The 23,464-nt window shown below is 43.5% G+C and overlaps 1 protein-coding gene across 1 annotated transcript in view; it reads left to right on the forward strand.

Moving 5' to 3' along the window:
- The first annotated feature begins 1,039 nt into the window (after positions 1-1,039).
- Positions 1,040-23,464, forward strand: part of DOK6 (docking protein 6) — a 195,911-nt gene continuing 173,486 nt past the window's right edge. Inside the window, exon 1 of the mRNA XM_077352868.1 lies at positions 1,040-1,742. Coding sequence (XP_077208983.1) covers positions 1,677-1,742 — 66 coding nt within the window. The 5' untranslated portion in view covers positions 1,040-1,676. The remainder of the gene's footprint in view (positions 1,743-23,464) is intronic.

Consider the following 23,464-nt stretch of genomic DNA (forward strand, 5'->3'; position numbering starts at 1 on the left):
TGTATTCAGTATTACTGGAATTCATACATGCATTTACTCTTCTGCCTTGTGGTTTTGTTTATATTTTATATTGTTTTATAGCATGAAGTGTCTTGAGAACTCTTGATGGGGAGGAAGTCAAGTTTCAAGTATGTCAATTACAGGGAGTGCACAAATCTAATTAATGGAAGGACGTATCTGTGTTTAATATTGTGTAACTTTCTTCTCCAGCAAATAGGATGGTCGCTGTCAGTCTGCAGGGAGGCTTGGTGCCTCTAAACTGGAGAACCAGGTGCTGAGCTCTCTTAGCCCCAGCTGCCTCACAAGATGTCTGGAGTGGGAAGAGGAAGAGATGGCTTTGGGACACCTTAAGGCAGAGAAAAAGGGCAGTGGGGGTGGGGATATGTGAAAAAAATAATTCTCCTATACACACACTTCTCAGAATAAAGCATTATGGAAGGCATTTGAATGAAGCTCGATAAAGCTAGCATTTGGTGGTATCAGTTTTTGTGGCCTTCTTAGGTTTTATCTTACTGGGTTCTTTTATGTTTGGCAACTTTGTCAATTTCTAAGGCTGCAGAAAGTCTACATATCCAGGAATTAACAAAGAATGTATTTAAAGGTCGGGATGTGCGTGGGAACGGGAAGAAGGCTACTCCTTCGGTGTCTCTGAGCCCAACGCTCACATTTCGGAAGGCATCTCTGACAGGCACGATGTCCTCAGCCTTTCTCCCTGCAGCTCTACGACGGTTCCCAGCCTCACTGGTTAGTCCATTCAACAAAAGGGAGAAACTGGGTTAGGAGGACTGTGCAGCACCCGTTCACAGCTTGTTAAGACAATCTATCTCCCTATCTTTTCCTTGTGGTTCTCCTGCCACACACAGTGCGAGAGAATAGCTTGCGTTCGCCCCCTCCGCCCAGGCACGAGAGCCCGCCATGCGGGGGGGGGGGGGGGAGACCCAAAACCAAACGCCAAGACAGCCCTTCCCATTCGCCAAGCCGGGTAGGCGGCGGGGCGTCTCTCCCGTTGCTCGCGGCTCCCTCAGAAGATACGCGCTGGGCCAGGGAGCCTGGGGAAGGCGGCGGCGGCAGCAGCAGCAGCAGCAGCAGGAGACGCCGGCGTCTTCCCCGCCCCGAGGTGCGAGGGGGAGGCGGGCGGAGGCGAGCGGGAAGCCCTCCCTCTCCTCCGCCCCCTGGCGCCGGCGGGAGGGAGGCCGGCGAGACGCGAGCTGCCGGAGAGCCTCGGGGGGCCGGTGTGGCGGCGGCGGCCACCGCTGCTACGGGGGGAGAAGCCAAGTCTGGCGGAAGAGCCGGCCAGCAGCTCCTTTCTTGCTCGCGCGCTCCTCTTGCTCGCCGGGCCACGGCGGCGCGGCAGTGCTCGCTCTCTCGCTCTCTCTCTCGCCGCCGCCGAGTCCCAGCAGAGGCGCTAGCTTGGCTCCGTCCGTCGCCTCTGCCGCCGCCGGGCTGGAGCGTGGCGCCCTGCGGGAGGAGTGGGCGGACTGCATTGGCAGGGGGGTGCCCGGCACGCGCCACAGGACCTGCTCCGCCGCCGCCGCCGCCGCCGCCGCCTGGATGCCAGAGGCTCCTCGCGAGCCGGCGGCCACAGGCGCTCCGGAGGGGGCAGGAGGAGGCGCAGAAGACGGGGAGGAGGCTGGCCGCTGAGCGGGGGCGTCGCAGCCGGCCGGCCGGCCGTGGCCATGGCCTCCAACTTCAACGATATCGTCAAGCAAGGCTATGTGAAAATCCGCAGCAGGAAGCTGGGGGTGAGCGAGCCGGGCTTTGTCTGGAAGGGCGGCGCGGGGGAGAGGGGAGGGATGGTGTGTCTATGTCTATGGGGGGGGGGGGGGGGCGAGCTGCCGCCGCTGGCTCGCGCCCTGGGGATCAGTCTAATGCGGGGGGTGGGGGGGGGCTGTTGTTCCTGTCTCAGCTGCGGCCACTTTGTTGGCTTCTCCGAGCGTGTCTGGCTGCCTGGCGGCCGGGTTGGCATCGCTCCTCCGAGCGGCAGAGGCAGCCCCGGTTTGGCAAGACTTCCTCGGGAGAAAGCGGGCGCTGGGGCTTCAGTGGGGATTTGCAACCTTTTGTTGGCGTTGTGATTGTTGGCGGTCGTCGGTCTGCCGCGCTTTCTAAGTAGCCCGTGTGGGTTAATTCGGAGGAACTGTCGCTACCCCCCCCCTTTTAGGATTGAGCGCAGGACCATCAGTGTGGGTGGGGAACTCCTTTCCTGCGCATCAGGTGCCCAGAAACGGTGTCAGAAAGGCATCCTTTTTGAACTCTCTTAAAACCTGAAGTAGGCATGATAGACCTGCATTGTGGATTGGCTTTCTTAAAGGGACAAGAGGGGAGCATTTCCTTTTGAACACCTGTTCCAGGTCTTCTCGTTTCCTTCCTCATGCTTCTCCTGGACTCTTTATTAATAGGAATAGTTCCGGAGAAGTGAACCTGTTGGTCTGTTGTAGCAAAAATCAGTTGTGGTCTTGTGACACTTTAAAAATCAACTTTTGTTTCTTTCTTCTTTTTTTTGCATAAGCTTTTGGGGGCTGCGGTCCATGAAGACATATATCAAAGTAAAAAAAAAAGTCAGTCTTTCAGGTGCCATGCAGCACAGTCCAAATGGGACCGAGTCAAAGGTCATAATGTCCCTTTCTATTTAGAGACAATAGTGCTGGCCAGAAGGGAGATTCTCTAGGAAACAGTATGAAGATGGGAGAGTGATGCTGATAAAGGTTTTGAAAAGTAATGGACAAAAGTGGGAGTTTGGGCAGCGCTGAAGGGGTTATGGGTAGAAACTGCTGGGCTTAGCAGCATGAGCAGAACGGAGTGCCAGGCCAGGAACAAGTGCAGCAGTTTATGAGTCAGTTGCGTAGGAGTTGTGTGGTCAAAGGCATTTGGACAAAGTTTGTAGAAACAGCTTGGTTTTCAAATTGGGGCATCAGTGCCATGTGGGGGGATTGTGTGGACAAGGAGTGCAAAAGAGAAGGGATTGGTGTTGAAAAATGGATTCAATGCACAAATTTCAACACTTCTCCATGTGTTAGAAATGTTACCGCATTCAGGAGGCAATGGGCATTAACTGTTGCTAAAACCTGTTGGAGGAAATCAATAAGGCTGCTTTTGCTCTTTTAAGAATTTTTAGAAAGAGAAAAGGGCACAGAAGATGTCAGCCAGTTTGAGGGCAAGTGTGGAAAGCATGTAATGAGTCTTTGTGTTAAGAATTAGTTGAATGTATGCCCACTGAGATTGGAAATGAATCCCTGGGTAATAAATCCAGCCCTGAGACACACAATGAGTGCATTAATGAATGCTGGAAGGAGAAAGCAGATAAAATCAAGAAAGTGTTGTGATACCTGACCAGGGGGTTGTTTGATGAAGTGCAAAAATCTGCTACTGGTTTTGCTTCAGAATATAACAGTCATTAACATCTAAGCAGGCTGACCGGTTTTGTTTCCTCAGTTGGGGAGGGAGAATTTTTTACTTAATTGGTGGCATCAGATTAGGTTCTTCTACCTCATTTTAATTTTAGTTCTCTAATTGTGAAAAGCAGGCAAAATGTTTAAAAATGCCATCTCCTACTCACCAAGTAATGGATACTGAGATTGGTTAGTCATGATTGACAAAACTGATTAAGTTTGTAAGGTTGCTTTTTCAGTTAGAAGAAAATGCACAGGCTAGTGCTAATTCATGGCAAAAGAAGATCAGTTTTCTGTTTTTAATGTTATTGATGTAGAACTGATACTATTTGTGTGGATTTTGCTAGTAGTTATGGCTTTTTCATATGTTAGATGAGATTTACACTGGGATGAGAAAGTTATGCTGAACCATTATGTAGAGGATCTTGGATATTTTACAAGTGTCTTAGAAATAATGTGGATTAGTACAGAGTTTGAGTATTCCCAGGCACCGAGAAATGGGGGCCTAAAAATTGATTTTTTAAAAGTTATAATGGAATTACAATAGAATTATGAGAAACTGGGGAGGATTAGATGTAGGTTGGATGTTAGCTTTGTCTTATGTTGATGCCAACCATGTCTACCCCTATTTTTATTTATATACAACACATTTATCATAGCCTTAATAAAATTACAAAAAAATGTGAGGTGGTTAGGATTATATTTTGTGGTAAGGTAAAGGTATCCCCTGTGCAATCACTGGATCATGTCTGACCCTTGGGGTGACGCCCTCTAGTGTTTTCATGGCAGACTCAATACGGAGTGGTTTGCCAGTGCCTTCCCCAGTCATTACTGTTTACCCCCCAGCAAGCTGGGTACTCATTTTACCGACCTCGGAAGGATGGAAGGCTGAGTCAACCTTGAATTTTGTGATAGTAATAATTGAAAATATGGTAATCAAAAATGGTGGTTGAAAAAGATTAGTCTTCCTTTTACATTTTTGGACTGGCTCTTAGAGCCAAACAAAATTTGTTAGGGCTTGGGTTAAGCAAAGTTGTAAAAATAATAGGAAAAAAAATGTATAGTTTTTCAGTTTTCAGATAGAAATGGCATCACAAAGGCTTCATAAATTTATCTGATCTTAGTTCTGATTAAAATAATGTACATGAATAATTCCAAAAACTCTTTGCACTGATTCCAGAAATGACATGAATTACCAGGGGTTGCTAATGAATCCATTCTCTTGATCTCATATGCTTAATACTCGGCAGCTCCCCTCCCCTCCCAGGTAAATGTACTTTGTATGTGTCTAATTTTCTTTATGAAAGCTACAATGTCTTCTGTTACAGTAAGGCATCTATTTTCATTCATACTAACATGTCATAAATCTGAACTTTTGTTGGCCTTCTGAAAAACATGGGGATAAGATTCCATGATGTGCAGTATTTCAAAATAAGGCTTGGTAGACAAAGACTCTTCATTCTGAAGCTTTGATCCAGACTAACTTCCCATGGTTTTTAGGATATTTACCTGCGGAATTTGATTTGCTGCAGGATTTCGGAGCAATTTGGGAGGTGAGAAGGCTATTCTCTGCAGGCAGATATCTGTGTGCCCATGAAAATGCTACTGTGGATGCAGTGCTTTTGTATCTGGTGAAAATTAAAAGGCGAGAGAAAGGTAAAGATAGCTTAGTTTGCCATTCAGACTTCACCATTGGGAGAAAAAGTGACACCAAATAAACAATGAAGAGGAAATGAAACTAGAGTCTTTGTTAACATTTCTAGTTCTGTGATTTGCTGTGATACAATCCACAACTTCAAGTTGATATACCTTGTTTGTACCTGTGGATGTGTGGTCTGTAGCAGGATGCATACAGAGGATAGCATTGGCCAACAGCATAGACTGTATGGGTGAATTGCACATTGGATATGTAATCAGTATCTGATATCAGACAGTACACTTAGGTGGCTGTACATTCAGAATATAACCACAGTTTCAATAATATTAGATACCCACTTCTCCAGAACAGTTTTCAAGGAATACAGAATCTCACTGGAGTGAAGATATAGAAGCTGATGCTTTCATAAGGGGTCTTTTGTGATTTGACATTGGCGTCTGGAAATTTATGTTTATTTATGTTTTGTGTTATTGATTGTCTGCTTTTCTTACTGAAACTCAACATGGATTACATAGTGTAAATCGAATACAATCAAGAGGATGGGACAGGCAGTAAACTGTGCAATAGTGTTTGGACTGCAGAAATCTAAAAACAAGCAGAAATCTGAAACGTAGCTAAGAACATGCCTGAAACAAAACAAAAGCTGTTCAATGTGAAACAAAGCATAATCATTGAAATCTGATGTGTTAGACCAGGGGTAGTCAAACTGCGGCCCTCCAGATGTCCATGGACTACAATTCCCAGGAGTCCCTGCCAGCGAACACTGGCAGGGGCTCCTGGGAATTGTAGTCCATGGACATCTGGAGGGCCACAGTTTGACTACCCCTGTGTTAGACTATGAAGTTACATAGTAGGAGCCTACTTACACCAACATGCAGGATACAGTTTTATAATCTGTTTTGCGCTCCTTATTTCTTTACAAAAGCATCTTTTGGAACTGTTTCATTACAGTACAGACCAATTACCTGTGTAAAAATGCCCTTTTGAATAATTCAGCTTTGCATGGTTTGAGCAAAGCAGGAGCTTTCCTAACATCATCTGACAGGCTATTCCATAAGGTGGGTGTCACAACAGAATACAAATGTACAGGCAGTTGTTGATTTTGTCCATTTGCAGTGTGGCTGTAATGGACTGCATTTTTAAAAAGTTTAGAAATTCTGTGCAAACAGCTGAAGGACTGTGAAGTGTTAATTCTATATAGAAACAGAGAGCCTCTGATGACAGGCTGCTCCAAACAGTCTGATTGGTTTGAATCAGCTGAGCAAAGACTTGAGAGTTGCATGTTGAGGAGAGAATCAGTTGGATTTCTGCTTTGACTTAATTTGAGTACTGGCAGTCCTGATTTCAATCTTAGCTAAGAGCAATTTAATACAGATGGAGAACTGGGGCAAAGTTGGCAATGAAGGGCCATCCTGGACCCATTTTATCTGTGAGACCTCCTTACATCCTATGCCCCCCACAGGGCCTTGTGCTCTATAGGTTCTTACCAGTTTGGGGCTCTGGCCCCAGCCCAGTGGAATGAGCTCCTGGAAGAGCTGAGGGCCCTGCGGGAGCTGAATCAATTCTGCAGGGCCTGCAAGATGGAGCTCTTTCACCTGGTGTTTGGTTGAGGCCAGGTAGGGGAGGGGACTTGAAGATCTGCCCTCTCCCTTCCTCAATTTCCATCCTCCGCTTGCCTTGGGGAAAGGCTTCCATCTTCCAGGCATGGCAGTTGTGAGCTCTAAGGCTTGATGGGGTTAGATGTTGGGGTGGGAGGGATGTTTTTATTCTTATAAACTGGACACCTTCTCTCCCCCCCCCCCCGGCCCTTTACTTCATCATCCCCCTTTACAACACACTTTGGGTGTCATTGTCTCCCATCACTCCCAGATGGGACTATCTCGTTGCAGAGAAACAAGCTCAGGGTTGATTTGTCATTGTCATGAGTTAAAATTTCCATGAAAATAAAATGTTCCTTATGTTCATTGTTGTGGCGTGTCTGTATCTTATTTTGAAGGGATGTTTAAACATTACCATAGCGATCAGAGAGCATTAGGGCAGTGGTTGAGGGTAGAGGAGTAAACTACCCCCCCCACACTGGGCCTCAATAAAAGGCGTTGAGTGGTCCCCGGCGTTGAGTGGTCCCTGGTGATAAAAAGGTTGGGGACCACTGGTGTAGTTCATGTTGTTAGGTTCAGTGGTTATGTTGTCGAGATGTAGGTGTCAGTGTTCATGTTCAAATTAGATGTTTTGTTACTGTGGGCAAAGAGTTGCTTATGACTGGGGGGGGGGTCTGCCTATGTGCAAGAAAAAGCTTGTAGAAGAGAACTATCATAGCATAGAGCCTGGCTGTATACTGTGGGTTGTTTGGTATGTTAGGTTGGTAGCTAAAGGCATGTAGATATATTTTTCAGTCAGCTGGTTTCTGGTATATGGTGGTGTTTGTGCATTCATTATATATTTTTACAGTAGTGTCTGGAAATATATATATATATATTTCTTGAAGAGCCTCTTGTGGCGCAGAGTGGTAAGGCAGCCGCCTGAAAGCTTTGCCCATGAGGTTGGGAGTTCAATCCCAGCAGCCGGCTCAAGGTTGACTCAGCCTTCCATCCTTCCGAGGTCGGTAAAATGAGTACCCAGCTTGCTGGGGGGTAAACGGTAATGACTGGGGAAGGCTCTGGCAAACCACCCCGTATTGAGTCTGCCATGAAAACGCTAGAGGGCGTCACCCCAAGGGTCAGACATGACTCGGTGCTTGCACAGGGGATACCTTTACCTTTTTATATTTCTTGACTAGTTTAGTTCATTGTCTGATTGATGGTAGAGTGATAGTCCTTGAATGCCTGGTGCAATATGTCCAGAGCTTCTATAATGTATGTCTTGGTCGTAAAAATATCATCAATGTATCACAGGAATAAGAGAGGGGCATTGCTTCAAATCGGCTATAAAGATATGTTAGCATACTGTAGGGCCATGCAGGTGCCCATGGCTGTAACATTGATCTAAATATACAAATATATATTTGTATACATATGTAATAAATAAAGGAACAAGTTGCCAAATTTGAAGTGGGTATACAGATCCTGAAGAGGAAACTCAATTACTTTGGCCACCTCATGACAAGGAAGGACTCCCTGGAGAAGAGCCTAATACTAGGCAGGATTGAGGGCAAAAGAAGAAGGGGACGACAGAGAATGAGGTGGCTGGATGGAGTCACTGAAGCAGTCGGTGCGAGCTTAAATGGACTCCGGGGAATGGTAGAGGACAGGAAGGCCTGGAGGATCATTGTCCATGGGGTCGTGATGGGTCGGACACGAGTTCGCACCTAACAACAACAATATACAGACTGAAACAAGAGATAGCTGAATTACAAATTATTATAACAGGATAATGGAACCCCATGGCTTAACAGAGATATTGGGTTGTTGTCTCACTACACGTGCAAAGTCACTCAGTTCTCACTTATGCCCAGAATGAAAGTTTACTGGCCTTCAGGATGCCACTGGACTGAAACTTTGTTCTCACATCTGTTTGTTAACTCTTATTTGTATGCTGATTTGCTGATATTCACAGGTATTACCAATGGCATGATTTTAGCTACATTTATTGTCCATGTACTTATGTATCTTGACTCTCAGTAGCCCTTCCTGGCAACTACCTCTCCACCTGTATGTAAGTCTTGAGGAAGTTTGTTTCAATGTATCTGAAAAAGTTTGCTGGCATATGAAAATGTGTACCCAGAATTAAACTTTGTTGGTTTTAAAGTTGCCACTGGACTCAAACTGTGATGTAAAAACTAGTTATTTTACTCGGCAAACAACTGGTACAGTGGGTTTGGAGGGTGATGGTCCTTTCTCTCTGCTGGACTGATGTCCCTACTTGTAAACAGTTTTCTCCCACTCTTTGTGACTGTCAAGACATTTTTGAGCAGTTTCCTGAGGCTGTGGAGTGTTTGTGCCCTGGAGGAATGTTTACGTTGTTTTCTGTGTCGAAAGCTGGTGGAAATGTGGACGTGGCTCTGGCAGGGAATATGATTATTATTGAATATTATTGAATACTTATTTTAGCCCTTAGCCATTACAGGCAAAGATTCTACTGGCTTTCAGGGTTCAAAGTGTTTTCCTATTCCTGGCATGAAATGGGAAATACACTATAACTTCTTCTATGAATATAATTCCGTGGTTTGAGTATGCTAATTTAACATCAGGCAGCAAATATGAATTTGCTACCCTACTCTGACGAGTATGCTTAGCAAAGCAGAAAACACAGTTAAGTAACAGCTTTTAACGTTAAGCAACTCTGCGTGAGGAATACATTGGTAGACATCAAGCTATACACTTAGGTTAAAATTGTTATCTTCAGGGATTCTGTTTGTGTGTGTTTGTGCGGTGCACAAGTAAATATATGGATGTCTGTTCTCTTTTCCAAGGAAGATAAGGGAGAGTCTGTGTGAAATTTGAGATTCTACAAGTGGTTGGAAGCGTATCAGTGCTAATGGCTAATATATATTATTTCTGCTTTTTATTTTTTCTTTCTCCCATGTCCTTCTTTTGGGAGGGGGTAAGGTTTTTTCAAAAAAGAAAGCTGAAATCAAAATAGGAAGGATTCCTGGTGCTATTTGTCAGGATTGATGCAGCTCCCAAAATTCTGTTTTAAATTGAATTGCACTGACAAATAATGTCTTGGAAAGTATTCAATACGTTTTCAGTAGGCCTTACTGCTGCTTGTGAATTTGAGTCCAGGCCAGAATGATACTAGCATAATTAATCATTAGATTGATGGAAAAAGAAAAGCCTTTTCTAGGGGAAAATAATTTTGCTATCATATTTCATAAAATAAGTAGTAATAAAGCTTCATTGGTTCATTAGAAAAAAGGATTTGGAGATTCAGTATTTCTTCACTGTTATATTACTATTATCAGCCTTAGGTTTATCAGCCTTGCTGGGGAGGGGGCAGGTAGAGATCTGGAATTACAGCTGATCTCCAGACTTTATAGTTTATTAATTATCTTTTATTTACAATATTTATTAATTTTTTCCTAGGAAAAATGGCTGCTTTGGAAGGTGGACTTCATGGCATTATACCATTATACCTACCAAGCTCCTTCCCTTCCCTAAACCCCACTTTCCCTAAAATCTCCAGGTATTTTTGCAACCAAAGTTGAGAAATATAGCTGAGAGCTGTTATGGGTCTTTACAAATGTTCTATCTGGGTCCCGCCTATGATCCTGTTTCAAACCAGATAGCCATTAAAAAAAAATCCCTTGGCTTCCTCATGCTAGTAATAGAATAATAAAGGGGCAGTTCCGCACCTAGGAAAAATAGTGAAATACTTACCTTTTGCAAATGCCATATTTTTGGCGCTTTGCACAACATCGTCAGAATCCAGTGACCCAGCAGCAAACCGGCAGCTACATCCTCCATTTTAAAGTGCTAGTGGGGGAATCACATAAACTGGATTCCCCCAACTATGTATCACGAGTGGGAGGAGAGCTACCAGCAAGCAACACGCCAAGGAACTCTGCCGAGCCAACGTAGCTCCAGAGCCCATCCTAGCACCTGCCTCCCTCTCCCTTCTCCCAAGAACAGGGCCTTGCTTTTTTAAAAAATAAAAACTGCCTGGAGCAACAAATAGGTGTACAATCGCCCAGGCAGAAAAAACAACAACAACGTTTCCCCGCCAGTTTCCAAACAAAGCATGCCTCTTCTCCCCCCCGCCCCCCCCAAAATAACCGGGGAAAAAGATCATATCTTTAAAACTTCAGGATTCCAATAGGGAACAAAAATAACTATGTATATGAATAGATACATAGCCATTTAAACCAGTTTGGTGTAGTGGTTAGGAGTGTGGACTTCTAATCTGGCATGCCGGGTTTGATTCTGCACTCCCCCAAATGCAGCCAGCTGGGTGATCTCAGGCTCTCTATGACACTGATAAAACTGTTCCGACTGAGCAGAGATATCAGGGTTTCTCATCTTCACAAACCTCACGGGGTGTCTGTTGTGGGGAGAGGAAAGGGAAGGCAACTGTAAGCCGCTTTGAGCCTCCTTTGGGTAGAGAAAAGCAACATGTAAGAACCAACTCTTCTTCTTCTAAGCAGAGAACTTATATTACAAAGTTTCTTACCGAATTGTTCACTAGGTAAGAAACTGTAAAGGAAAAAGGACAGGATTACTAAAGTATAGATTTCACTTAACATATATACCTTGTGCATCTTGTACATGGAATAGAGTTGGCGGAAAATGAGCAGGCAGAATCAGAAAAAATTCCTAGCCAGCATACTGAAGTGAATAGATACAGATAATGGGTACATATACGCATTGGGAATAAGCCCTCACAATGAAGTGAGACACCAATGTTCAATGTAAAAAGAACCCTCCCCACAAAGCAAACTTACAGCAACAAAGTTGATACATGTGGAAGGAGAATTGGGGAAATGTGAAAACTCATATTCTCCATGGAAGGGAAGCGGGTTAGCCAACTCCCCTAGATTATCCCTGAGATTGTTTCTACAGCAGCCATTTCCTTATCTGGCCACAAGAGATGTTTTTTCATTGGCATTCGAATATCCTTATTAAGTCTGTGGTTTCAGAAGACACAGATGCAGATTTCTTCAGAAACACTGCTCTTTATTTACACCAAGAAGAAAATACCAAACAGTAAACAAAAGAACTTATAGAATTTATGTATACACTTATTTTTATTTATTTTATTTATTATATTTATATACTGCCCTCCCTGGAAGCTCAGGGCGGTTTACATCTTTAAACACAGCTCCGCGGCACCGCGGACTAAATAAAGGAGTAAGGGCCTCGAAGGCGGGCCCTGTCCGGGATAAGGAAGGGTGCCGATAGGCCCCTTCCCCTGGACTGACCAGCGGAGGGTCCAATCGGGCGGCGCGAAGCGCCTCCCGATTGGCCCCTCCGCTGGTCTGTCAACCCCCAAGCTGCTGACTGGCTGCTTGCCCGGCCAAAAACCAATTGGGAGGCGCGAAGTGCCTCCCAACCCGCCCCACCCCCCAACAGAGCTTTCCTTCGCTCCGGCGGCCATTACTTTGCTGGCCGCCAAGAGCAAAGGTAGGCTCCCTGGCCCCTGTCCCCGACAATGGCTCCCCAGACCTTCCCCGGGGCTTGGGGAGCGTATTCAAAACTGCCCGCCCTGCCTGCCACCTTGAAAACGCTCCCCGAGCCCCGGGGAGGGCGCTCTGCGGTGCGCCGCCTTAAAAACACTCGAAGAATGCCTGTAGGGTGAGCGGCGCCGGGTGAGCGGAGCCTCTCCCTCTGCTCCCCACCACAAGCCTCCCTTAGCTCTCTTCTTCCCTCCTTCCTCTTTTCCTTCACCCCTCGCCTTCATCACTCCCGTCTTTCTCCCTCCTTCTTCCCTTCCCTTATTTCCATAGACCACTCCAGCCTCACATCTTGCCATTCTCTGATACAAGCACCCCCCCAAAAAAACAAAAACAAAACCCTTCTTTGCTTTTGCTATCTTTCTACTGGGTTGCTTTCCTGCTTCCTCCCTTCCGCTTCCCGAAAACCTTTGGAGGTACAGAGCTCTGAAAAGGAGGAGGCAGGGAGTGTGAAAGGGTCATCCAGCAATTCTGCTCCGCCCCCCTCCAAAAACAAAGTCTCCCCACATTTTTAATGACAAAACACCCCTCCAATATTGGAATGTTGTGCCAACTTTAAGAGCACGGCTCAGTTCTTTCTCTGCCCAAGAAAAACAAGAAAAAAGCTAACACCCCTATCTAATCAAAGCCGAGGTTCTCTAACTGCATTAAAAGTTTTGCTCCTCTTTAAGATCACTGCCACATTCCATTGTGCGAAGGATTTGCAAAATGCAATGCGACTCTTCTTGGTTGTCTCACAGTCTCTCTCCCTCTCTCTTTCTCTCTCTTTGACTACAAGAAACAATGACTACAGCCCCCCCCCCCCAGTGTGTGCGTGTGTGTTTTGCTTCAGCTACTGCCTCGGACAGAGAAAACACAGACTTTGACTGGCTGGGACGACACTTTGATATTTTGCCTCCTGGGTTTCAAATGAAATCTGCCCTCACCCCCCCCCCCCCCCCGTTAGTTTCTTCTCACACCTGGAAGGCTTCTGCAGTCCTTTATTTCTTTATCTCTCTCCAGTATGGAAATGAAGCGAACACCATGCCTAATCTTGGCCTCGCCATACTTGGCCAGGAGATGTAGAGGGCACCTTAACCCACTCTTTTCCCTCCCTGCTCCTACTTTTGGGGGATGGGAAGACACTCCCCTCCCCCCTGAACATATTGCCTCCACCTGGATGGGATATTCTTATCCAGAGAGGAAACATCTCTGTCGCCCAACTTCCTGTGCCTTGGCTGTCTTCTTTCCTGAGGCACATTTGACAACTGTTTCAGCCGACAGGTAGAAGCAGACCTTGCAGAGGGACAGAGGAGAGACGGTGGGACAAACAGAGCTCCCTGGGCTCTGCAAAGCCTCGCCTGCACAGGGGAGCTTTATATGTTGTGGACTTTCACCGAATTTGGGGGCTTTATGCCAGTGGGGGGTTTATGCCAGGGGTCCCTCCAGTATTCTGGCCACTGCATCTTTCTCCTCCCGCCCTTCAAGCCCAAGATGTCAACGCATTACACTCCACCCTCACACCATTCTAGCGCCCGTTGTATTTCTGCCTACATCGGGCTTAAGCTACTAGTAAGAACATAAGTACAATACATAAAACAGTCTGTAACATGTGAATAACCGTACAATAATAATAACTAATAGTTGTAACCATATAACAATATATCAGTATAAACAATATAAATAATGCAACAGTGCAACTTGAGCTGGCCCACCAAAGAACCTGATTGGCCCTTAACGGAGCTTTCTTCTGACTGATCCATAAACAAGTCCTGAGTCTCATTGGCTGGATTTGGATCCTTGATTTGCATGCTGTTGTTCTGAGCTGAATATCCACATATACATCTGTATCCCTATAATATAGCATATATGTATACCAGGTTGTCTGAATTTTTAGCTTTCATTTTTTAATAAACAAGTCCCTAGTTTTGTTACAGAGATATGAGAGAAAAGCATATGTCTGCAATGGAAAAAGCTAGAGATACTTTTTAAAAGAGCAAAATGTCAGAATTCAGAGAACCTGATGTAGACTGGTCCTGCAGTTTTCTCTCCCCACCACCATGGTCGTACTCATCTTTTATTTTTCAGATTTGCAGGTCTTGTGCATGGAGCCAAGCATTTAGCTTTGGGCACATAGGCCATTGCTATGGAGATCTTGGTGCCCCAGCAATGTGAGACAACCTTGTAAGGAGCTACAATCAGTTATAAGACTGACTGCTTAACATACAATGTTTTCATAAATGAGAGTTAAATTACTTTTGAGCTTCTCTTTCACTAATTATATTAATGAATGATTGAAATTAATCATGCAAAAGAAAAGTGGAAGATGGGCATTTATAATGTGAATAAGCATTGAAGCCAGTGCAGGTTATATATCCACATTAATTGAATTAAAGACTGTTTCCTGAGTTGGAATAATAACAGAAATTACAAGTATGACTCTTTGCTTCCTCTGTCTTATTTTATTACGGGGAATCAGCTGCCTTTTCTCACCTACTAGTTCTGTCAAAAGGATATAACAAGTTCTCCTGCACTTACAGAACAATAATTTGACACTGGGGAGATACTATTCCCATCTGTTATGTCTATTGTGATTTTGACTGTTGTATGGAATATGATATTAGTGTCTCTTAAGGAAACAACAATAGTTATCTCTTTGTAACAAGTTTACCCTACTTTCTATAACCTGAAACAGCATAGAGAGCACAACCAGGGGATTAGCAGCACCACAGCTCTAAAGGAAAAGTGTGAAGTATTTGTCATATAGAATGGCCTTCCCCTGAGCTCTGGACTGCCTGATAAGAGTTAGCACAGAAATGGGCATGTGTGATTGAAAAGATGCAGTGGGAATTCATTCATATCTCATAACTGAAAATATAAATCTGATGTCTGAACACCTTTATTAGAAATCTTCAGGATTTTATTTTCTAAGTTTTTAAACAGCAAGCATATTTTTTTAGGGGGGGAGTATCTGGGGTTTTATACTATTGGCTATAAATAGTAATGTTAACTTTAATTTGTAAGTTCCCTTGAGCCACAAGGAAAGGCATGCTATAAATATTTTAAGAAGTAAATAAAGCATGATGCTAACTGCAAAATATGTAATTGTGTAGTACCTTTGAACACCCTAGTTGCGATACTAAGAATATTTGTCTAGAAAGTATTCCTGTTGGATAAAATGGGATGTATTTCTGAGTAAACATAAATAGGATTGAACTGAAAATACATATCTATATGTGTGTGTGTGTGCATGTTGAAGAGGGATGTTGACTAAGGTGACCAGATTGTCCCACTTTTGGAGGGACATCTGGGGGCACCTGGCAAATTGTACTTATGTTGCAAGTAAAAATATATATATTACAATACTATTTTTGCATTCTATGGTTTCTATGAAAATTTTTGTTGCTCCATATAGACCAATTTTTTAATCAAGAACCTCTTCCTCCCCCCAGTCAATGGTGTCCTGCTTTACCACTGTTAGAATCTGGTCACCTTAATGTAGACAAACTGGAGCATGTCCAGGGGAGGACAACAAAGATGGTGAGGGGTTTGAAGAGCAAGACATATGAAGAAAGGTTGGGGGACCTTGGTCTGTTTAGCCTGGAGAGGAGACGACTGAGAGGGGATTTGATAATCATCTTCAAGTATTTAAAAGGCTGCCATATAGAGCAGTGGTCCTCAACCCCCGGTCCAGGGACCGGTCCCGGTCCGTAGATCAGTTGGTACCGGGCTGCAGCTCCTCCTCATCCTCCTCCCCAGCTGTTGCCTTGGGGCTGCCTTCCCTCTCTGCCACTGGCTCACCTTTGGTGCTGTCCAGTGGCCGCCATGGCTGGGGCTCCCCCTTGGTGTGGCATTGTGCAGCTGCTGCTGGCAGTGCCCCCCAGTGGGAGGCGGGAAGTCAGGCGGGAAAGCAAGTGGAGCAGGGGCTCAGGTGGTGGCGACGTCCCTTGGCGTAAGACTACTGCCCCCCGGGCCTAAGTAAAATTGTCAAGCATTGACCGGTCCCCAGTGACAAAAAGGTTGGAGACCACTGATATAGAGGATGGAGCAGAGTTGTTCTCTCTTGCCCTGGAGGGACGGACCAGAACCAATGGGGTGAAATTAATTCAAAAGAAATTCCATCTCAACATCCAGAAGAAGTTCCTGACAGTTAGAGCAGTTTCTCAGTGGAACAGGCTTCCTCGGGAAGTGGTGGGTTCTCTATCTTTGGAAGTTTTTAAACAGAGGCTGGATAGCCATCTGACAGAGAGGCTGATTCTGTGAAGGCTTAAGGGGGTGGCAGGTTACAGTGGATGAGCGATGGGGTTGTGGGTGTCTTGCATGGTGCGGGGGGTTGGACTAGATGATCCATGATGTCTCTTCCAACTCTATTATACTATGATTCTATGAATAGAATTATTATTAATTATTTGTATTCAATCATAAAATTAATTGCCATACAAAAATTTTGACCCCCCTTCTCTCCTGAAAAATAATTAGATCTGTATGAAAGTAGGCAAATTGCATTTCCACTTGCCTTATTGTCACACCTATTGACACTGAGGCATTTAATTTCATGTACTGTTTATATCCTTTTCGGTTTTAATGATTAGTCTGTTTTGTGAGATGGAAATGAAAGTACAAATTATTCCATAACTTGATGAGTTAATTATGCTTGAACTTGAACCTCTGCATGCTGAAGTTGCATGACTGGCTTTGAAGGATTTAATGGGAACTACATAGATTTCCAGTTTTTTTGTTTTGCAGAATGATATGGTTTTTAAATTCCTATGATTTATGAATTATATAATCATACACAAATGTAGAAGAGTGCTTGTAAATAAAAGTGTTAACAAAACCTTGACATTTGGAACAATTTCTAATAATGGTCAAGCACTACAGTTTTAAAAAAGACTTGTAATTAATACAAGTCTACACTACTGATTCAAACAAGATCAAAGCTTGCTTAATTGTTCCCTGTCAAGGAATCTTGGGACTTCTAACTCCATAAAGGGAGTTGTTGCTTTTTGGACAAATCTTAGCATCTGTTTAAATTATTTTATTGAACAAATATTTTATACTGATTTTCATTTTAAAAAATCACAAAACTGCTCCCAGAAATTAAAACTACAAAACTGGATACAGTGAAAGAATATATCCTTATCCGTTGTTCCTCTGAAACAGACTAGGGGTGGGACGTGTCCGGCTGTCCAAGTTGGAATAGGGCCAATCAGGGTGCAGCCAGCTTTGTCCTGATTAGCCCTGCCCCTGCGGCTCCTGCCCTCCGGCCCTGGACTCTATCCTTTTTGCTCTCAGACGCCTCAGTGCCTGGAGCCAGCAGCAGGTGAGAGGGCAAAGGGTCGTGGTGGAGGGCTTGCTAAAGAGGGCCTCCTGATCTGCTAGGCTGGGCCTGCTCATGAGGGCCTCCTGGCCTGCCGACTGCCTGCTAAGGAGCACTGTTTTGGGCCTGCTAACAAGCTGCCCAGCCCCTGCCTGCCCCACTTGATTTGGTGTCAAGCTGTGGCCCAACACCACCTTAAGCTGCCTGGCCAGGGGAGGGGACGCTTTCACGGCCTTAGGAACGGGCTTTGAAGCTAGTAACCCTATAACTTACCAAAGTTATTTTAACAAGTAGTAGTAGAAGTAGTAATTCTCACTTGCATTCTAAAGAAAACAAGGAGGGTTTCCCGTGGAAGTGAATTTTGTAATTCTTGGATTGTCATGAAAAAGCCCTGCTTCCAGTGGAGGCTATTCTTACTACCAGAAAAGATGGAACATAAAGTTTTTAAAACAAGATTTCAAGCACTTGGAGTATTTGTTTTGTTAGTTTCACTGAAATGAGCATTTCCAGGTTCAAATCTATTTACTGGGAAACAAGTCTTATATGCCACTAAAGGTTTTTGAATTTGAATTTTGGGAAACAAGTCTCATTGTCTTTCTTTAACTTATTTAAGATGATAAAGCCTGAGTATATCACATGGATAAGTATTACTTATTCCTCCTCTTCCCCTGTTTCATCTGTATGTTGGAAAATGGGATCTTTGGATGTCTTTAGTGGAACTCTTTGGTATCAGAGTGATATATTCAACAGAAGAATGTTCCAATAGCTGGGCTTCCTTTCCCAACTCTATACAACCAAAATTTAATCTAAATCACCTTGGATTTGTATACGAGTTTCCAGGTTGCAGAATGGAGCTTGACACAATCTCTTCCTGTTGTAACAAGCAAATCGCCTAGTATCTCATGTATGTGTCATTAAAAGGAGAAAGTGGGATCCAAGTAGCCTTTCTCTAACCAAAGAAATCTTCGAAGAATGCTCCTTAGATTGGTGGATGGTTTCAAACTTGAGCAAAAAAGAAAGGAGCTAAATAAATAAATATACTTTGCTCAGTGGGTATGGTGGCAGGATCCACCCCAATGTATTGAAAGCTGATGGAAAAGTAGGTGGGAGAAGCTATAGCTTGTGTCTTATCTTAGCTCAGCTACACAGTACCTGTTTTTTCATCATGCAGGAAAGTGCAATTGGTGACTTCCCACTTGAAAACATTTTAAGCGATGGCCCCCGTTTGGTGAAATTTCCTCCCAGACAAAGACAGAAATTCTCCCTCATTGCCACTTCATAGAAGGCTGTGAAAAGGAAGAATTACTTTGGTGAATATTTCTGTGGAAACTGTACTTGGAGATAGTTTGGATAATATTGGGCATCTGGGGTTCTGCTTTTATAGTTATTAGTGTCTCATACATTTTTTTTTAGTATTTAAATTTATTTCCAGTCCTTTTAGGAGAAAGAGGGACTAGAATTTGCATAAATAAATGTCCTGAAGGAATGAAGGAATTCAACACTATGCTTGATTTAATTTATGTGTTTCAGCTTGGCTAGTTTAACTGGGCTTTGAATAATGGCCTTAGTCTATTCTTTGTTAGAAGGCCATGTATATAAAGCCAAACATGGATGGTGGGAGGAGTAGGGACTCATTGTTTACCAACAAATGGCCACTGAGGTAAACTGTACCACCTCTAGTTGCATCCTCCCCCCCCCCCAACTTCTTCCATATGGAAGAAGTGACAGCTTGATGAGTGGGAGTTGGAGGGAGGGTGGAGGGCCTGGGACTGCAGCCCCATGGAGGTGGAGAAGGAAGGAGGGAACCTCTGCAAGTGGTCACCCCTGCTCCAAGCATCCAGATCTTGGACACACTGTGGTGGCAGGGGGGAGAGGGCTAGCCAGTTCCTGGCAGTGCTCCCATTGCCCGGAGTAGCTTTGGTTGCCTGGGGAGGGGGAGAGGAGCAGAGTCCCAGATAGCTATATTCCCCACCATCCTGAAAATTTGGTGGGTTTCTTCGGGGTGGGGAGGGAGAGCGGAGTCCCAGGCAGCACTTTACCCCATAGCCCTGAGAATACCCGCCAAGGCCTACGGAGGCTTCAGTGGGCTTTTTCGGGGGGGGGGAGTGAATGGCATCCCTGCCGATGCTTCCCCTGAAAATGGTTACCCAGTTCTGGTACATCAGATTAGTGAGGTATCCTCACCCCTAACTCAGCGTCTCATTTTTATTCCTAGCACGGTCATTGGTGCTTTAGTCCCAGTATTATATTTTGTTGGTTCAAGAATAACGGTTTGGGGATGCTGCGTAATAAACAAATACTTACACACTTCAGTGTAGAGGTATGAAATTACTATTTTTTAAATTAATTTTTTATTAATAGAAAAGAAGAAAAAATGATAGATTACATATAGAAAAAACGGAAATACAGAAATACAGGAAATCTTCCCAACAGTAATTTGGGAGTATTGTTTCCCCATTGTTCACCCTTAAATCTATTTACTGAGAAATTCCAGGTAATAATGCCCTTGAAGACGTGTGAAATTATTTGATGTTGATCCAAGTGCATGTCAACCCTTTCTTCTTGTCGTACCCATCAACTAACTATTTCATACTCCCTGGCAAGGGGAAAATTCCATTTTACCTGTTATGTAAGTGAGTCTTTTTTTCATTTTTAAAGTTAAAGTTTGTTATTAAAGATTGTGTTGCTGTGATCAGTGCAATTATATGCAGGGTTGCAGCCTTCTTAATCCATGGAAATCAATAGGCTTAGACAGGATAACTTTGTTTAGAATTGCACTGTAGATCCATGAATAAAGACTTGTACTGCCATGCCTTTGGAGTCTCTTGTCAGTCACATAAAACTTGTCAGCTATCAAAAGTATTCATGGGATGTCACATTATGACAGTATTACTATTCTAACATCTGTTCTTTTATTATCTGCAAGCAGGAAAATAATTTAACCAGTGTTAAATGGCTGTCCCTTTCAGTGTGTCAACATTAATTAAAACATGTCAGCGCAATCAGAACATCAGCCTTTGTTAGCATAGCTTGCTTGCCTTCCAGGGGTGAATATTGTTCTGGAATTTTTACACTATAGTTAGATATAGAAACAAGATGCTGATTGCTCAAAAAGCATTTTATTGCCAGATTTTTTAAATTGCTAATATCATTCCTATAGGTCATGCCTATTTTAGTGTACAACATTTCATGGGTTCCTTCTGGTCAGTTTCAGTGTTGGAGGTACAAAATCTTGTTGGATAAAGGGTTTCAACACGTGAATACAGGAAACTGCCTTATATTGAACTGTGAAGATTTAGTTCATCTATCAGGTTCTGAATTATTACTGTGTTGGGCAGTGGCTCTCTCCGTGAGATATTTTTTCATCACTTTCTACCAAATTCTTTTAACTGGAGATGCCAGGAAATGAATCTGGAATATTCCTCATACAAAACTTGTATCACCTATGTTTCCCTCATCCATAGTATTCTCTTGATCCCATGTAACATGGTAGTGTTTTAGCCACATTGTCTCCACTTGGTTGAAAGAACTGAAACTTACTGCAAAAGAATTACTGATGTGGAAAGCATTCTTATGAAGTACCCTTACTAGTCATTGATTTACAGCTCTGATATACTGTGCTGTACACATTTTTCCCTGTTTATGTAGTGGAAAACCAGGGATTAGATCAGAAGCCTAACAGTGCAATCCTAAACAGAATTATATCTTTCTAAGTCTATCTTCATCAGTAGGTTAAGAAAGCTGTAAACTCTGTTTCGGATTGGTTACTTATTAGGTTACTTAAAGGTGACATTTTATGAATTGATCAGAAGTATAGTTTGAGTAAAAAGGTAAAATGGAGCTCTTTCACCAGGGGTTTGGTTGAGTTGGTGCTGGCTGTCTAGTGAGCTACAGGAAGGGGGAGGGGCGGATGGGGTGGGTGGAGGTTGTATTCTGATATTTTATGTTATTGTTTTTACCCTGATGTAAACTGCCTGAAGCCAGCTGGTTGGGAGTGGCAGTGAATAAATACAGTCATAATTATAAATAAATAAATAGTTTATGGCATATGCTTGGAATTTATTATCGAGGACATCAGACCTGTTGCTTACATTTCAATTAATATATCATTTGACTCCATCTTGTATCTTATGCTCTGTAACTTCTATATAAATCCTCTTGGTGGAATAATCTGGTGATCTGAAATGGATAGTCATCAATATGCAGATGATACTTCGTTCTAGTTTGCATTTCTGGCCAATCCCAGTGAAGCTGTAGAATCCTGTATCAGTGACTAGAGGCAATTTTGGAACGTTGGATAACCTATCCAACCACTGCATTCATCTTTTGAGGCCCTGAATTTGTTTTCAAAGATTAGATGAGTGGTACTCAGGGGAAAGAACTTCTCAGTCATGGCATCAAAATTCTGGAACCCTCTCCTCAGGGAGATTTGTGTCCCCCGTTCTGTTGCCATCTTCCACCAGTGAGCAAAGACTTTTTTTGTCTGGCTTTCCCTTAGTCATCCTTCCTTTCTGCCCTATGTTTTACTTTTTTTTTGGGGGGGGGGTGTATATGTGTGTGCGTATTTTAGCTCTGCTTTCAATTATTTTAATAGTTTAGGTTGCCTTAAAATGGCTTTTTATCTGTTATTTTATTATGTTTTTAATCTGTTAGCCACTTTGGAAGCTGTACTGAAGGCACAAAGATAGGCAATAAATAAATATTGTTTTTACTTTCTTGTTCTTTGACTTAGCTAAAGAGTAAGAAAAGGAGCTCCAATAAATATGTCAGGAAATCCCCTCTCCCAATATATTTTGACCCTCAATAGTGAATATTCTGTCTGAAGGATATTCTCCAACACTGCATATTGTGAAGTAAGTACAGTATCTTTGTGACTTTGTTATCTAATTAAAAGTAAATAAATTAATGTTAAAGTGAAATTGATGTAGTAAATTGAACAGAGAAGCTTAATTATCAGCAGATTTTTAAAACTTGATTTAAATAGTGGGAGCTTCTACTGTTTTCTGAAACAAAACAACCCTTCCCTGGAATTGGAACTTTTCAACTGTAAAAACTCTGTTGGGAGATTGTACATATGAAGTTAATAAAATGATTATTTGCCTTCTTGAAACACTGTTTTCGTTATATTATGGATGGCTACATGTCCCCAGGCCCACCCACCCTCTGCAAACAGTCAACGTGATTAGGGGCAAGGCCAACCTGCCCACCCCACCCAGGGCCCGAAAGCCACTGGCACAGCTAGTGGCTGCATCTCTCCAAGCCCATCTTCAGATGGACCACATTACTTTGGTGACAGCCCTCCTGCTCTGCCCAGTGGGCTGACTGCAGGGAGGTAGGCTGACATACAGATCACCCACCAAGGAGACGCAGGTCAAGGGGGAAGGGTTCAAATGGAGAGCTGTGGAAGTAATCACCATAACTCTGGAACACATCCAAAACAGACTAGATGCAGAGAAGCAGGCTGACAAACACAGATTTCATCTCCCCCCTGGAAGAAGTAGGTCAGTGGGGAAGTGTTCAAATGAAGAATAGTGGTCAATAAAGTAAACTCTGTGGGTGGCAACAAACACCTCATTCCTGAACAAAAATCAGCCCAATGTGTATGAAGGGAATAAAACAGTACATTAAGTTGAAGCCCCCCTACTGAGAAAAGACCCAATGAGTAATCCTTTATCTTACTGCAACCCAAAAGATTGTGTGAAAAAAATGAAAAGAAAACAGAAGGGAAACTAAGGAAGCAGACAGCAGGAAAACCCCAATAAACAAAAATGCTTGTTTGCTATTTGAAAGAGAAATTCAATCCCAATATTTCTGCCCTTTGCAGCATATAAACAAAGAAAACCCTGAAAGGCAACATAGTGTAATCCAGGACAAGGCAAAGCCCTTGATTCAGGAAGCTAGCTAAGCAATCTACCCACCATCTCAACAACAAAGGTATTTTCTGAGTACACCTTCTGTGTCCAAAATCACAATGCTAACAAATGGAATATGCACTCATCCTACACTTAGAACAGCTT

This window comes from Paroedura picta, chromosome 9, assembly GCF_049243985.1.
Source record: "Paroedura picta isolate Pp20150507F chromosome 9, Ppicta_v3.0, whole genome shotgun sequence".
NCBI lineage: Eukaryota > Metazoa > Chordata > Lepidosauria > Squamata > Gekkonidae > Paroedura > Paroedura picta.